Source organism: Gavialis gangeticus, unplaced genomic scaffold (genome assembly GCF_001723915.1).
Source record: "Gavialis gangeticus isolate Ggan-Ray unplaced genomic scaffold, GavGan_comp1, whole genome shotgun sequence".
In the NCBI taxonomy this organism is placed as follows: domain Eukaryota; kingdom Metazoa; phylum Chordata; order Crocodylia; family Gavialidae; genus Gavialis; species Gavialis gangeticus.
The window spans coordinates 14270697-14288178 of NW_017729004.1; the positions used below are offsets into that span (position 1 = coordinate 14270697).

Below are 17482 nucleotides of genomic sequence, written 5' to 3' on the forward strand. Positions count from 1 at the left end.
TCCTGTATACTCTAGCCTTCTAATTTATATTCAAAAACAAAACAATTTCCCCTCCTTTGTGGTCAAAAAGAATTTTGCAAGTCTGATCCAGGGGTAAGCCAACAGCATTGTTTAGAGGGAGGGGAGTTTTTGAAGAATAAATATTAATAGACATAATTTTTTCCCCTGGTACTGTCTGTTTTGTGCTAATGCAGGAGAACCAGAAAGTGAAACTGTCAGGAAGGAAAACTTGAAACTGTTTAGTCTGGTTTTTACCGCGCAGCCTCAGTGACATATGTGAATGTAACCTGGGCACAGGTGACTGGTGGGGGGGTACATGCCCCCACTCCAAGATTGGCCCTCGACTCTTCACCGCTCAGGACGGGGCAGTTTTTTGCTGCACGGGCCAGCAGTGTGCTGAGGCGGGGGAGGGGTGGCAGTAAGCCACAGCACAGAAATATAGGAGTGGATATGGGGATTTTGGCCCACCCCTGGGCCTGCCCATAAATTGTGCCCCCCAAGACGCAAGAGGCACGAGTCACCTGTGAACCTGGGGCTCATTTGCTTCAAATAAGGTTCAGTGTCTAGGATCCAAAATTCTCCCTTCCTTCCCCTTCCCAGTAAATCCTACGCTGAGACTCACAGTTGCATTCAAGTTTCCTCCTGGTATTGCCATCATTTGCCCCCACCTCCTCCCTTCCCAACTTCCTGAATGGATGTACTGATTCATTCTCCCCATGATGTTCAGGTGCCTCACTTCTTTTCTGGATTAAGCTCCCACTCTCTCTATTCTGGCAGAAGCAGGGATGGAGGGGTGCAGTTACTGGCAAGAACTTGAAGGTTGCCAGTGGCAGCTGCTTCAGAAAGTCAGGTTCAGCTGATCTCAAAATGTTGGGAGTTTCATCTGCATGCACTGAAGTTGCATTTACTGTGTTAAGTGTGTCTGTTCTGAATGGTGAAGGGATAAGCTGGAGGACCTTGTTAGATCCGTGATTGTGATATAAATGAATCTGAAGAGACCCTGCTCTCAGGTGTTCATCTGTATGCAAGCCCCTGACCTCAGGCATCATGGAGACAGGTACATGTGAACCCAGAGGGATTCGGTTTTCCACAGTGCTAAGTTTTGTATTGTTTTCTCACCATGCCTCAAGCTGAGTTGTTTGGCAGCAGTGAAATAAAAAAGGATATTTATGTGGGCTGTTGTGATGGGTAAGTCTCTACACACCACTGAGCAAACTTAACAAGATTCTTGGGTATTTCATTTCCTTGTCATTCAAGTGATTAATGGTAGGGAAGCCATTTTGAGCATGCAGCAAAGGGTGGGTTGCCTTGAGTCATGAGGACAGGAGAGATGGAACCAAGAGAAAAAGGATAGGGGATGGTCTATGGTTGGCCTACTGTTGCATTCTTGCTAACTATGGTCACTATCTTGAGCGCATAGTAGGAGGGAGAGAAGTCAGAAAGGGTCCTATGTTGCATCTCCTGATATGGAGGCATCCCACACCCAGAGTAAAAATACATTCTAGTTAGATGCGTGCAACAGCTATTGTATATAATAAAAGAAAATGCAGTGGTGTTTAACAGTCTCTGAAGTGCTGCTGGCCATCTGAATGTTCTTGGATATGGAAATCTGGCCGTGGGTTTGGGTATCTGTAGGAGGTCTCACTTGGGCTTGTGGAAGATTATGAGCTGTCAGACATCTTAATAGAAGGAGTTACAAGTTGTGCAGTCTGTAATAACCTCTTTCCCATTGGCAGCATTCAAGGCAAGGTGCAGATCTATACTGGTGTCCTATGCCTTAGTCTTGCCCAACTTATAATACAGACAGGGGCTGCATTGTTGCCCATGGTCTGATTAGGATCCTTACCCATCTTGTGAGTCACCTTCATATCTTTGTTGTTAATACATAGTTGTTAATGCATAGTATCCAGGTTGTGACCCTCCTCAGCCATTGCCAGGGCAATTTCATCAGATATGTCAGCATCTGTATCTGGACCCCAGGTCTCCTCTAACTTTCTCTCACCAGAGGGCAAGGAATTCTAGGATCTCAACTTAGCCAAAGGCCAGCTGGAAAAATATAGTAGGTACTGCACTTAGTTGGTATGTTGGCTCTTACAGTGGACAAGTGAAGAGAAGTGGAACCTGTTTGCATGCCTGCATAAGAACGGAAGTGACATCTAGTCATTCATGAGCAGCAGAAGCCATGCAGAGCACTAGAGACCACCCAGGCGAGTAAGCTAGCTGGCAGGGCCAGGTGCAAAGCTGAATGTAAAGGCCTGTGGAGGAGTGCCAGAATATCCTGCGTGGTCATTTCTTTGGTCTGAACATCACTACTGTGCAACTTACTCTGTTAAATCACTTCTGATTCCAACAGTACTTCTCAGTTACTTAGAATTGCATCATTTGGATGCACATCTTTTTACATTGGTGCATCCAGTTTGCACTGGTGTAAGACAAACCCCACCTGAGCTATTCGTCTTGCACTTACCCAGCCTCTGAGATAATGACTCTCATCAGCAGGAAGGAATGGAAATTATCCCATTGTTGCTACAAGCTGACAATGTTGTCAGAATCTAGCTAGGACTTTCCTGGATGTGTCTGTAAAACTTGAGAGCAGCTGAGGCCAAAAGTCAGCGATTGCTGACACCTACATAAATCGGGGATTGGTAGGAGTTGAGCGTAAGTAGTTGGAAATTTTTTAGTTATTTTTTTTTTAGTTGTTATAACCCAGATTATCATCGCTGGTTATTTAGGTAAAAACGTTAGGGTCCAATTCTGTAGCTGTCTCTATTCAGATGCTGGGATTAGCCTGCCCAGACCAAGATGCATGCAGAGTCTGTCTTTTTAAATCTGATTTTTTTTAACCTGTCAGTATTCTTTTCCAAGACAGTCACGTTCCAATCGAAATGATGAAACTGCACTAGAATATTAAAAAAATCCTTGGCAGATCAGGTTTAAATGACGTTCAGAAAGAAAGGCTTGTTACTTCATTTGTTGGTTGCATACTGAACTTAACTGACTGCTTTTTTTTTTTTTTTTTAAAGTTACTGACATTTTATTGGCAGCCATTGTCTTGCTGAAGTCAGCACTCACCATCAAATTTCCATCCTACTCCCTAGCTGGTGTAGTAGTAAGAAAAGAGCATAACTGTATAAAGCACACAAACTTTCCTGTTAATCCAGTATCAGATCAGAGTAAACATTGACTTAAAATCTTCATAACTTTCTTTGTACTGCAAGTATTTTAAAAGAAAAATATGAGTCTTCTTACAAATCTGAATTATATGGTGCTTATTCATTGATTTTAAAAGGTATTCAGAGAAACAGCCATGTAAAATATTGATTTCATTTCCCACCCCACCCCTCCCCTTCTGTGTTTTTTGTTAAAGGATGGCACAAAAGGAATTCCTCATAGCAAAACTGAAAAATTTTCTAAGGGAAGACAAGATTCAACTTTGGAAGCCACCATATACAAATGAAAATAAAAAAGCCGGTGTGGAATTGAAGGTACGTATTCTTTTCCAGTATTTGGCAACCCTTTTTTAATTCCATACAAAAGACACTGCTATTCTATCTTACATATGTATTTTATTTGGGTTTCTTTCATTTCTTTTTTTTGTAATTTAGGAGCTAGCACAGAAATTTTCAACAAAGCTGAAGCTCTCTGAAGACGAAGTGGAAAGCTTACTTGAAGAAATAAGATGCAAAGCTATTGAGCGTGGAACAGGAAATGATGCTTTTAAGAGAACAGGGATAGCAACACTTGAAGTGTCTTTAGCTGGAAATAAGGGAAAAGTAAGTCCACATACAGAAAAATTATGAAAAGCGTAATCCATAGTAAAGGCCTTAATGCTCATTAACACTTATGCAAAATGCTTCACTGGTAACTTGGTTGTAAGGAGGAAGGAACCCAGGTAGCCACTTGAAACTATTAAGAAGAATTAAAGAAAATAAGTATTGGGACTAACTTGATTTCCCTTTTTAAAGGAATTTGAAATTGACGTTGAATTGAGGAAATTGATTTTGAGAAAATCTTGACATTTTTTATCTAAAGATCTTTGTTTAAAAGAACAGAGACAGAAAGTGTTTCCTCAGTTTTTTTTCTGCTATGAATACCTGAACTACAGTTAGCATGTGGATATCACTTATACAATCTTTGTCTAATGGCCAATAAACCCCTTATTAAGGTACAATGAAAGTTACCCTTAGGCAGCAATATCAGACCACATAGAATTAGTGGCCTTAAAAAGGACTCTTACTGAAGAATATATGATCATGCATCTGAGTATAATGTTTTAAATGAAATTTAGCTACTTTAAATGGTAGCTGTTCAGCTTTAAATGACACCACATTCTTGTTCTTCCACATTGTTTGGTGTATCTAATTACTTTCCTGAACTACCATCCAATATGCAATGTCACTTGACACATTAGTTTGAAGTAGCTAAATGGAGTTGGAACCAAGAAGAAAAGATGGATTAGCGCAATAGTTTTAATGTAGTGCAGGTGCTCAATCTCTGGCCCAGAGGCTGAATGCGGCCTGCAGAGCTTTTGCATCTGGTCCACAGCACTCCTCAGGGGGTGGGAAATTTGACAGTGGGGGGCAGTAGCCATTAATATAGTCACCCTTCCCCTGCCAGATTTCCAAACGCCCCTGATGTAGTACCTTTTGGACACTTGTCTGTCGGTTTTGTAACATAGCCAATTCAGCATATGGGAGTACTTCTCTTTAAGCAATATCAGGTCTAGACTCTAGTATGTTACTTTACTGCTCTGCGGGGGAGCTGGGACATTCAGGTTTGTGCCCCTCTTAAGACAGTACTGATAATCCCCAATTGTCATGGGTACCAAAAGAAATGACTATATTTTCATCAGTGCTTAAAATTAAAATAAAATCTTCATTATATTCTAAAGGTATCAGTCACAGCTCCACAATTATGGGTGAATTAAGTTCTTTACTTTAAAAGCAGAGATTGCAACTCTTGTTTAACATACAAGTGCATTTCCTATTTTGTAACATTACACCTTTGTGTTCTGAATGAATGGATTTGGTTTTACAATTAGATGAGCATTTAAGGCATTAATGTCCTTCGTTAGGCCATTTTTTTGTTCAAAGGTATTAGATATTGTCTGCCATCAAACATTTCATCTTTAGTATATCTGGTACAATGGATTGTTCTTTATTAACAGAAACTGGAAATAAACTTCGTAACTGAAACTTTATTATCCAGCAGAGACCAAAAAATGCTGTTCAAGGAAATTAACAATGAACTGTTGTCTTTCAAAGTGGCTCTAATCTCCTATTCTCAGTGTCACTGAAGTCATGGTTCACTCTTATGGCTTGTATACAGAAAATTTGTCAATGTAACTTTATTTTATCAGTTATTGCCATAACTCCTTGTATTGATGCTGTTATTCTGAAATAAATCTCCATTGTACACCAGACTGTAGCAAAGATGGCCACCATCTTTATTCACTATCCCTTTTCTGCATTATTCCCACTAAGAACGATGTAATCCAGGTTTTGTCATTGTTGAGGGCAGTGTGATCTTGCAGTCATTGGGCATTTGTACATATACATTTTCAATGCGCTGGAGATCTGCACACATACTGATGCACACTGCAGTATGTCGTATGCAGTTGTATAAGCAGTGAAATGTGTGTAAGCATGCAGAAACTGGTGGCAGTGCACTTTGGAACTAAAACACCTTCAATGTCTTTTAGTTCAAAAGCATGCCACGGCCATTTTCTCAGCGCTGCCATGCATTTTGCTGTTTATACAAATGTATGCTCTGCAGTGCCGGGTGCTTTTAAAAGTGCCTGGTGCTGCAGTGCAAGCATGTGTACAAATGCCCATTGTGTCAACAGTGGAAGGTGGTGCCAAGTTTGAAAGATGGTAGTAACTTGTTAGTGTTTCTAATATGTGTACCCTTCATTGTAAAAGTGTATTTAAGAAAAAATCTACATATTACAGTGGATGCACTGAACAGTAAGTGTCAGTCATAGACATGCAGAGCAGTAGAAAGTTAAGTTACATAAAGGCATAGTTAAGGCACAGCAAGAGTCTCACTTCTGCTTTGTAAATAAAAGGAAAAATAAACCACCTAATAAGTCTTTTAAAAAATCAGGTTTATTTAATCTGGGATCATAAGTGCTGGGCATTTATCATAACATGACACAAAAATAAAGCAAAATTAAGATGGTGTGCCTTAATTACATTTCTAGTTTATTTTATATGGATTTGGGTTAAGCTTGAATTTCCTTGAGTTAGTTTTGAATTTCCTGGCTTCATAATGCTTGTTTTTGGGATAATTACAACATTGCTTCCTTCTAATCATTATTAATATATGTCAACTCTAACTGTATCTTAACATACTTTTTATCTGGGAAGGAATTATGGTTGCTCTAATGTAGTTAATTAAAACAACACTCAAAGAATCTAGATGATGTAACTTTAATTTACAAATTTACAACAGGCTAAAAGAAAAAAATCACTGGAAACTAAACTGATTATCACTGGCAAGGAGCTCAGATCTCAGTAAGTGTAATAATTCTTATCATTTCTCTAATGGTTAGTGTGTTTTTTTTGTTCATAATCCACCCTTGTGCATACTGCTTTATTACAGTATGTTCTTGATCAGGGAAGCCTAAGATGTTTTTGTATTATGGGGCTCTGTCTTGGGAAGTTAAGTAGTCATAAACAGAACTCTCCATGTAGCAGCTACAGCACTGGCTGTAGTAGACAAGTGAAATGTGATTTATAGGTAGAAACAAGAAGGACATGATAAACTAGATCTCCATGGACTGTCACTAAGTATTGAACAGTCCACTTGTGGCCAGGGAAACCTTTTTGAAGATTGCTGCTCTAAATCAGTTTTGAGGGCAAGTTTTCCCTTACAGGATAGGACTGATATCCTACAACTGTCCACCCTGCTCAGTACTCTAGCTTCTCCCCATCTGACAGAATGAGTTTACAATTCCCCACAAGTAGTAATGTCACTTTATCTTTAAGCAAAAGTTTGAAGCCACTTACAAATATTTTACCGCTTTAATATCTGTTGAAATGTTGGTAAAGCATTGCATATCGTTGCATAGCTATTTATACTCATGGAATTCATAGCATTGCATAGCTATTTGTACTCATAGAATTAATTGCTTTATTTCACAGGATAGCAGAGGCATTTGGACTTCAAGAAAATTGTCTCAAAATAATTGCAAATAAGAAGGTCCTTGAATTAGGTATGCATTACTAGTTGAATTTCTTTATATTTAGTTTGCAGTGTTTCTAAATTATCCCTCTCACAATGTTGTCAGCCTCTGAAACAACCATGTGATGGACAATAAGAAGCATTATTTCATTCAGTTTTTCTCAAGACCACTTTGGTGTTATTACACTGGGTGCAATCAAAGGAAAGCAAGGAAACCTGAGGGATTCAGAAATGACCTATTTGGAGTTCGATTTGAAGAATACTGTAGGACTCAGCTCCTTCATATCCACTTGAGGCACAGACAGAAATGCTGCTCCCCGGTCTAACTCATGGCACTTAGCAGAAAGCACCTTAAGTTAAACCAGTCCTCCCAAGCCAACAGACATTAGCAAGGAGAGTTTGGCGGGTGGATTGTAACCACCAGAAAGGACCTCCTTCCCCTGCCTTCTCCCCCACTCCCATTCCAAAAACACTGCCTGGAGCAGTGCTGGGCTGTGTCAGCCAAGGCATGCTCCCCAGCTTGTGCAGACACAAATTTATAAAGGTGCTCTGTTTTGCTGCACTTTCATCTGAACCCTCATGCAATGAAGGCCCTTTTAAAGTGGTCTACAGCCATATACTAGTGTATAGTCACAGCTTTAGACTGCTTTCTTGGGCCAGATTGAGTGAAAATTGTCATGTATGTCTGTGCCGTTGGTTCACAAAGGAAGCCACTTAAACACTGATAGATCAGCCCATAGGATTATACTGCTATGCCTTCCATAAGCTTATTCAGTTCAGTCTATCTGGGAGTTGTTTGTCTGTTTATAAGTCACTCTGAGCCTTTTGGATAGGGTGGGATATAAATTTAAATAATAAATAATGGAGCAGTGGAGGGAGGTTTTGGGAAAAACCCTTAAGTACCTGTCCCTGTTAACTATTCCTGTTTTGAGGATTTGATTTTAAAATGTAGTTATCTAGTTGAATACCATTAAATGGCCTGTTTTCATCAATGCAACATATTTTGTATATTCATATTGTGTTTTGCAGGCAAAACTCTTGAAGAGCAAGGCATAACACACAATGTAAAAGTCATGGTGCTTGAGCTAATGTATAGCCAGGAGGAAATCAAAAGAAAAGTTCAGGAAGAAGAAAAGCACAAAGAACAAGAGGCCCTGAAGGAAAAAGAAATCAAAGACAGGTTGAAAAGAACTAAGAAGGGGTTAGAAATCCTAGCAGAAAGAGGTATTTATGGTTTACGTTTTTAATTTAATAAAGGACAGTAGCATGCATTGATTTAAAAAATACTTCTGTTGAAAAAGTATTGAGGAAAAGGAGGAAGATGAGGACAACATTGGATTACAATATAGCCATTTCCAAATAATGGATATTTTCATTCCTTGGATAGGAGCCCTCGAAGGAAAACACAGACTCTCATTTGTTCCTTAATTGATGCTGTACAAATCCCTTGGTAACTTTTCTAGATGGCACTATGCCACTGTAGGTGCATCTTACAGAAGACAGGTTAGATGAATTCCTTGGTCTCTTCCCTTTATGGAAGTTTTGTAAATGTCAGGATAGATCCCCATTTGTATGTCTACATTCTGTCTGTCTGCTTTTAAGTGGGTCTCTCAGTCCAGCTAATTACAGCATTTGTTTTCATTTTCCATCTTGGAAGCTCTTGTTGATAATCTTTGTTATTTCTTAAAGCATTTGGAAACTTGAGAAAGGCAGTATATGAATCTATTATCATTTAATTCTGCACTTGCAAGTTAAGGGAGTGACAGTACTGAGAACATGCCATGTATTTATTGCAGACTTAGGCAGAGCAGGATGATAAATTGTAAGCTGTTATGCACTTTTCTGTAATGTACCTCTGTTATGAACATGAGTAACCATGGTTTCAGTCTGCAAGGTAGTTCAGTTGTCATTATGATCTACAGTACAGCCATTCCCCTCTCATTGATTTCGATGGGGACTGCTGGCAGGAGTGGACCGAGTTAAGGGGTCACTATCAGTTTGAAAGTGATAGTTTTTCAAACTGTGACTTAAGTAGTTGGAAGCAATGCAGCTGTCTAGGACTCCCACTGCTAGACTGACACTTTCTACATTACTTCCCCCCCCACTCTGTTTTCCCAGTTTCTTTCCATGACCCATAAATGGGAGCCTGTAAAACTCATGATGCGGTTTCTGTCCACATAAAGTGTGCAAACAAACAATTCTCCCTGTATTTTTTCATACAAAATTGCATTACTTACAATAGTAATTGATGTAAAAAAATACTGAGAAAGCAGTGTTCTTTTGTATTGGCCCATTAGAGAACTTAGATCCTAAGCTTTTGCAAACAGGTCTGTTCACCTACCTGGACTCTCTTTAATTTACTTCCAGAAGTTTTGAGCTAGAATTGCTGGTACTTATTGTACAGTGCGCTAGAACCCTGGGTCTGCTGAAGGATTCACCTGCCCAGCTGATTACAAGGTTGGGACAAGTCAGTGAACCTAAGAAAGCAGGAAAGAATTGGACCATAATTGCTCAGGCTGAGTAGAGGGGAGTGTGGAAGTTTCCTCAACTAGCATTTGTACATCCTTTGACTTCTATTCAGCCCAAAGCAAAATGAGAAATTGATTGTCAGGTTCCAAACACCAAAGCAAGATTGGGAAAAATAAAAATACTGAGCTTCTTTTCTTTTGTTTTATCAATTGAAGTGAGTTATTTTATACTTTCTTTTAAATTATCTTTATATCTTGAGCCATATGAAATGTATTTTTTTTTGCCATCATGAACAGGTGCTTTACAGCACTTAATTGCATCCAAAAATGCAAACCTGAATTGGGAATAGACATTATTTCTCAGTAAGATTCCCAAAAGCTCTTCAGGTCTCATTTTCTAAAAAGATCTTCCTGCAGCATCAGGTCATTCTTGATCACTGACTCTGGAATCCATATGCTTTTCTCCCATTTAATTTTACATAAATCTTTACTTAACCAACTCCTTGTTACTACAGATTTTAAACTGTAATCTGACTCTGTCCTTATTGCCAAAGCCCTTGATGGTGATTTAATAGACACTTCTGTTTTTATGTTGCAGAGGACTATTTAGACCCGGATACCACTCCGTATCTTGATATAGCTAATCAAACTGGAAGAACAATCAAGATTCCTCCTCGGGCCAAAAAAGTAAGGAAGATATCATTTCACAATCTTCTTAATCCTTGCATATGTGATATTTTAAATACTGTATTAAAATTAGATCTGCTACAGGAGCCAACAAAACTTGCTGGGTTATTTGATACATTTTTCTGAAAGAGAAGGAAGATTGTGCTCAGTACATCTGGGGATATGTTGGTAGTCCCAAGAGAGGCCCTTGTCCAATTCCTGATTATTATTTTTTTGTACCTATCTTCATACCTGAAGCCAAGCATTTTATTTATTATATGCCACTAAAGTATCATAGTGCTTAGGGTCGGAAGGGACCTAAACAGATCATCAGGTCCAACCCCCTGCCCTGGGCAGGAATGAGTGCTGGGTTCATAACACCCCGGCCAAATATCTATCTAGCCTCCTCTTGAAGACCCCCAAGGTAGGGGAGAGCACCATCTCCCTTGGGAGCCTGTTCCAGAGCCCGGCAGCCCTAACTGTAAAGTAGTGTCTCCTGATGTCCAGCTTGAACCTTCTCTCTAACAATTTGTGGCCATTATTCCTACTAACCCCAGGTAGTGCCTCAGGGAACAGAGCTTCCCCCAATTCCTGCTGGTCCCCCCTTAGTGAGTTTGTAAACAGCCACCAGATCCCCTCTCAGCCTTCTCTTGTGGAGGCTGAATAGGTTTAGCCCTTTTAGCCTCTCTTCATAGGGCCTGCCCCCTGGACCATGCGAGTGGCCCTCCTCTAGACCCTCTTAATGCTCACCCCATCCCTCTTGAAGTGTGGCACCCAGAACTGGACACAGTACTCCAACTGCAGCCTGACCAATGTCAGATAGAGGGGGAGGATCACCTCCTTGGACCTGCTTGTGATGCATCTGTAGATGCGTGACAAGGTGCAGTTTGCCTTACTGACCGCTTCCTCGCATTGGCAGCCCACATTCATCTTGGAGTCAACAATGACTTCAAGATCCCTTTCTGCTGCTGTGTTGACAAGAAGGGAATTCCCCAGCCTATAGGTGTACTGCTGGTTCCTTCTCCCTAGGCGCAGCACCCTGCACTTGTCTGCAGTGAATTCTATCCTATTCTCATCCACCCACCTCTGTAACCTGTCCAGATCTAGCTGGATTCTGTCCCTCCCCTCCAGCGTGCCCACCTTGCCCCACATCTTGGTGTTGTCAGTGAAGTTGGACAGCATGCTTTCCACACCCGCATCCAGATCACTGATAGAGATATTGAATAGTACAGACCCCAGGCCCAAGCCCTGGGGGACTCCACTGCCCACATCCCTCCAGGTCAAAAACGACCTGTCCACTACCACCATCTGGGTGTGACTGTCTAGCCAATTTGCCACCCATATGACTGTGTAGGCATCAATGCCACAGTCGCCTAGTTTTTTTGAGAGAATGTGGTGAGAAGCAGTGTCTTAAAGTCCAGAAAGATGGCATCCACCTTGATGTCCTCGTCCAGGGACTTTGTGACCTGATCATAAAAGGAAACCAGGTTAGTCAGACAGGATCTGCCCTCAATGAAACCATGTTGGCTGGCCCTGAACATTACCTCCCCTGCTGGGCCCTTGCAGATGTGTTGCTTGATAAATTTTCTCAAAGGTGTTCCCATGGACCGAGGTGAGACTGACTGGCCTATAATTGCCAGGATCCTCCTTCCTCCCTTTCTTGTAAATGGGGACCACATGGGCCCTTTTCCAATCCTCTGGTACCTGGCCAGTGCCCCACAAGCACTCATACAGCTGTGCCAGGGGCCCCACTATGACCCCTGCCAATTCCCTCAGCACCCTCAGGTGAAGAGTATCTGGACCTGCTGATTTAAATACGTCCAGCCCCTCCAAAAGTTCCCTGAGTCATCCCTGACCCTAGGCATGGCGGTGCCTCCCCCGGGTCCATCCGTAATCCTAGTGGGGGAGATGTCCCGGTCTCTGTTCAGAAATATGGAGGCAAATAATTCATTAAAGAGATCAGCTTTTTTGTTTGCTGCAATCATTGGATTGCCAAGCCTGTCCTGTAGGGGCCCTACATTACCTGGTGCCACCTTCTTACTCCCTGTGCATTTGAAAAAGGACTTTTTGTTATCCCTAATTCTGGTCACTAGCCCTAGCTCCATCTCTGCCTTGGCCTTCCTAACAGCCTCCCTGTAGTCACAAGCAATGGAGGTGTAAACCTCCTTGGTGATAGCCCCTTGCTTCCACTGCTTGTACACCCCCTTTTTTGCCCTCAGATATTCCTGGATGCCTTTGCCGAGCCATGGGGGCTTTTTAGCACTCTTGGCTCCCTTGGTACGCAATGGGACTGACTCCCTTTGAGCCCAAAGGATTGTCTCCTGGAGCAACCACCCATCTTGGACTCCCATCTCATTGAAGCTCCAAGACCCCAATGCCTCTCCTACTAATCTTCTTAGTTCATTGAAGTCAAGGACTTTTGCCTTACTGCTTACTTTCAATCACCTTGCACTGGATAGTAAATTCCAGCAGGCAACAACCACTGTCACCCAGGTGGTCGAGTACCTGCAGACCCCCCACCAGATCATCGCCTGTGTCAGGGACCAAGTCCAGCAAGGCATCTCCCCTGGTGGGACTGTGCACTTCCTGGGTAAGGTGGAGGTCCTGTAGGCTAGGAATCTACATGAGCAGTCAGACCTGACTTGTGCAGAGTTTCAAGTAAAGCACTGTTTTTGCGGTTTTGGGGTTTGTTTTTGTGGAGAGGTGTGGTTCATATTTGCAAGCAGCCCAGGAATTAAAAAATATTTTCTCTAATAAATCTCAGTCTGTTTCAATCACAAGCCATCAAGGCTGTGAAGATAATGAACTGGGAGTCTCACTAAACATATCTATCTTGTATTGTCCCTGGAAGCTCACCAAATCTAGGTTCTTGCGGACCATGCAAGAAGCTGTTCCCAAGAAGCAGCACATGGGCAGAGCTTATTTTATTAGCAGAGGAGCCAGGGTCAGGAGGAAAGTCGTATCAGTATGCCTTTAGAGAAAATGCCCCATTTGGGAACCCTCACCTGAGGATATCTTGCTGCTGAGCCTATATAACAAAATGTTAGGACCTGTCAGATAGAGCAGCTTTTTCATTTTAAATCATTGAGACAAGATAATAGAGGAAAAGAAGGTGCATCTTCACATGGTATTGGTGTGATGCAATAAACTCTGGCACAGTTTGCATGGAGTTTGCTGCTCCTGGGCACAGTGCTTACATATGCACCCAAGACTGCAGCCATCTGAACCAGGGTGAAGCAGTCCCAGGCTGGCAAGTCATCTTGGGTGTGGGGTCAGCCCTGGGCTGCGGGTGGTGGCATTGGGCAACCGAGGGGCTGGCTGGCACATGAGGGTGCAACAGTGCAGGGATAAGCAGCAAGCAACCCCCAGTGCTCCAGCCAGTCCCAGTCACCATCTACATGTGCATTTTGGTGGAGTAAATTACTCTACCATAGGATAGTACCATCCCTGACAGTATTATCCTAGAGTGGAGTTAATTAATTTAGTGCACTCTAATACCAGCACGTGTATACTGACACTTTACTGCAGAGCTAATTAGTCAACTCCACAAGAAAGTGCATGTGTAAATGCACCCAGAGAATCTTAGATAATTGGGTGGTGACTCATTCAGAGATGTAACAAACCCCTAGAAGAGTACCCAGAAACAAAGAACTCAAAAAGGAAGAACATGGAGCACCAGCATAGTGTGTTAATTGTTACCCACTTCCCCTCCTGAAGTGCATAGTGTTAATTCCACACCCGCTAAAGTTCCTGAAAGAGTGACAGAAATTATTCAAATTTGGTCTGTAACTTTGGACATTCATGTAAGTATATTAGTTTGTGCTGAACACAAAATAAGGTTATGAAGAAAGGTTGAGAGAACTAGGGATCTTTAGTTTGGAGACAAGGAGATTAACTGCTGGGGGCAGGGGTGTGCATTCACGTTAGCAGTTTTCAAATGTTTGAAAGGCTGCTATAGAGAAGCGGGGGGTGGAATCTTGCCATGGAGGGCAAGATACGTGGCAGTGGATTTAAACAAGCAAAGCAGATTTAGATAAACTCTCAGGAAAACCCTCCCAACTGTCAGAACAGCAGGGCCTTGGTCAAATCTGCTTTGGGAAGTTGTGAAACCTTCTTCATGGGAAGTTTCCCAGAAGAACTTGGATATGGATTCCTCTGGGATGGTATATCCTGCTTCTGTGCATGGCTTTGACTGGATGACCCTTGAGGTCCCTTACAACCATATGATTCCATAAAGCTGCACAGATTGGCACCTGTAATGACACTTGTCAAATAGAAACTTAGATTTTCAATAAGTGGAAGTTTTTTCCATTGCCATTCATTGTCATGCTGCGAGAACCAGAACCTTATGAACATGGGGCTTGCAACTCCACTTGTAACAGCCATGATGACCCTTAATTTGGGAACCATGTACCTAAACGTTTCTTTATAATTATGAAACTAGATTAGAGTTTAATATACTCGGTCTCCTGTCTTCCTAGGCCCTTGTACTAGCTATGGGTTATCATGAGAAGGGCAGAGCATTAATGAAGAAGCAAGAATATGAAGTAGCATTGCCATTCCTGTTGGATGCTGATAAACACTTCTGGTAAGGACCTCTGAGTTTTTGGTCACCTAGCTTTGTATGTTATCAACTAACCAGTTATGGAAAAAGCAGAGTTTATGCCATGTGGTACATGCTTTGCCTGCTATTCTACAAGCAAGGTGCTTCTACATGTGCAATTAATTCACAGCAATAAATTCTGGTGCATATTGCGTCAGAGTTTATTGCTCTCGGGTTTGCTGTTTGAATGTGTACCCAAGAGCACGACATGCTGAGCCAAGTTGGAGCAGCTCCGGGTAGCAGGGGCCCCCAGTGGTCAACCCACCAGCCCGGGGCTGCTCCAACCCAGCTCAACACGCTGCAGAGGGCCTGGCTGGGGCACAAGGGTGTTCCAGTGCAGGACTGGCTGGCAGGTAGCGTCTAGACTGAGGTGACCTTGTGACTGACACACACACACTCACTCTCTCTCCAGGGCAGTATAGTACTTGCATTTTCAAGTAGTAATGCGTTGTAGGGTTTATTACTTTCCTGCGGTCTAATAGACACAGATATTTACTGCAGAGCTAACTAGGCAACGCCACAGTAAGCATCTCATATAGATGCTCCTGCAAACTACTAGTGGGCAGTAGGTAATAACATGCCTTCCATTTAGTCTAAATGGCCCCTTTTGGCATCCAGAACAAAAGTTACTCTCTCCATTATATGCTAGAACATACTGGGGGACCATCCAAGGAGCAAAGTTTGTGTCTCCAAGTCAGTGAGGATAACTGATCTGTCCCCTTCCAAAAGGTTATATGGGGTTGTAATTCCATCGTGCTTTTGAACGGCACAATACAGTCACTTCATATGTAGCAACAAGACAAGTTAGTATGGATTTATATCAGCTCTGTATAAGGGACACTGGTGATGAGAGGGTGCGCCATATTGTTTTGGTAAATTAAAGAGCAGTTACATAAATTGTGTTGACATTGGTTTGATGGTTCAACCACAAAATATTTTGAAAAGCGTGTGATATGTACAACCACAAACGTTTTCTTGGCCCAGTTCACCAGGGTAAGAATGCTTGAGAAAGCAACTTAATGCATTGCTGATGTTTTTCAGCGAGTGTGGAGCAGACCTTCTGAATACAGTTGATAATTATGCAGTGCTGCAGTTGGATATAGTGTGGTGTTACTTTCGCCTGGAACAGCTCGAATGCCTGGATGATGCAGAGAAGAAGCTCACCACAGCCCAGAAGTGCTTCAAGAGGTGTTATGGGGAAAACCATGAGAGACTTTTCAATATCAAAGTAAGCTGATGTGTTTCCATTGGGAATAGCGTTGTTTTAGCAAATTGTACAATCTTTTCTTCCAGTACTTCAGACCTTTTTAAAAAAGTTCTCACGTCCCCCTTTAGCTTTTATGAACCTTCGCTCATTCCAGGTGTCAGATTTTCAACATGGCCTGTATGCCCAGTGCACTAGGAACTCAGCACAGTTGTGTATTCCCCTTGCTGTATTCTTAATTCTTCCAGGCTGCCTCACATTTTTCACCTCAGAAAATCATTTTACTTGACTAATTCAGTGTATGTGGTATCATTCCAAGTGTTTCATCAGAGGTACCATGAATTATTGTCAAGTTACATTCTCATATGTTAAGAACAGTAGTGGGAGTGTGATCTAGTGGATTCTGCATTGGACAGGAGCTCAGAAAACTGTTCACTATTCCTGACTTTGACACAGGCTTGCTGTATGACTTTGGAAAAGATCTCACCACCTTCTGCCTCCGTTTCTTTGTCTGTAAAATGGAGGAAATATAATTTGCCACCTTGTGAAAAGGGTTTTGCAATCTCTAAATAAAACATAGTACCAAGAACAAGGCAATGGTGGCCCTGGCTCTATCACAGCTGGAAGGCAATTCTTTGTATAAGCTGAGGAACTTCTGATTGTGTTTCTCAAAACAGCGTGGAATAAAATAAAATATTTTTAAAATAAAATTGTTGCTGTGAAGTTAACCTGAGATTTTTGGAGTCCCCATACTACAGTCTTGGTTCCCTGAGGCCTGGCACTGATCCATCTTCCTGAAATCTCCCTGTGCAGCACAGGGTTTAGCAGTACAATTCCCTTTAATGCCAAAAAAAATAGTAGAGTACCAGTCCTCTCTCTAGGGCACCAAAAAGGTATCTTGTCCCAAATACAGAAGTGTGTAGCACCTGGGGAAAGAGACTACAGGCTGCCAGTGATGCTACACTGACAGGATTCTGATGACCGGGTGATTTAAGAGATGTGAAAGATAGAAAAGACCTTTTAGAAACATTTTTGGACCAGGAGACTTTTCATGCCTTTTCAGATTCCCACAAATATAAAATGTGCAACTCCATAGGAGAATCAGATTTGGAACAGGTTTAGGGTTTTTTTAAATAAAAGTTTAAACAAGAGATTTCATTTTCTTCCACTTCAGTTTCAATTTTATAGATGTTTTGCGAGTGTCAGCTCAAGCGACTTTCCCAATTTTGCTCATTAAATTTTGCTATCCCACAATGTAACAAAATAGTATATACAGGACCTTGGTCCAGTCGTTAGTTGCATGGGTAGGCCCTTCCACCCCAAACTCCCCTCAATTTCAGAGGAATCCATAGATTT

At 41.8% G+C, this 17482-nt stretch overlaps 1 protein-coding gene across 5 annotated transcripts in view; it reads left to right on the top strand.

Moving 5' to 3' along the window:
* Positions 1–17482, top strand: part of NUB1 (negative regulator of ubiquitin like proteins 1) — a 47008-nt gene that overhangs the window by 7514 nt on the left and 22012 nt on the right. For all 5 annotated transcript variants that reach the window (XM_019508115.1, XM_019508114.1, XM_019508112.1 and 2 more), the window contains 8 exons: positions 3368–3485; positions 3606–3773; positions 6454–6515; positions 7146–7216; positions 8215–8409; positions 10252–10340; positions 14801–14907; positions 15964–16150. In XM_019508115.1, coding sequence (XP_019363660.1) covers positions 3369–3485; positions 3606–3773; positions 6454–6515; positions 7146–7216; positions 8215–8409; positions 10252–10340; positions 14801–14907; positions 15964–16150 — 996 coding nt within the window. In that variant the 5' untranslated portion in view covers position 3368. The remainder of the gene's footprint in view (positions 1–3367; positions 3486–3605; positions 3774–6453; positions 6516–7145; positions 7217–8214; positions 8410–10251; positions 10341–14800; positions 14908–15963; positions 16151–17482) is intronic.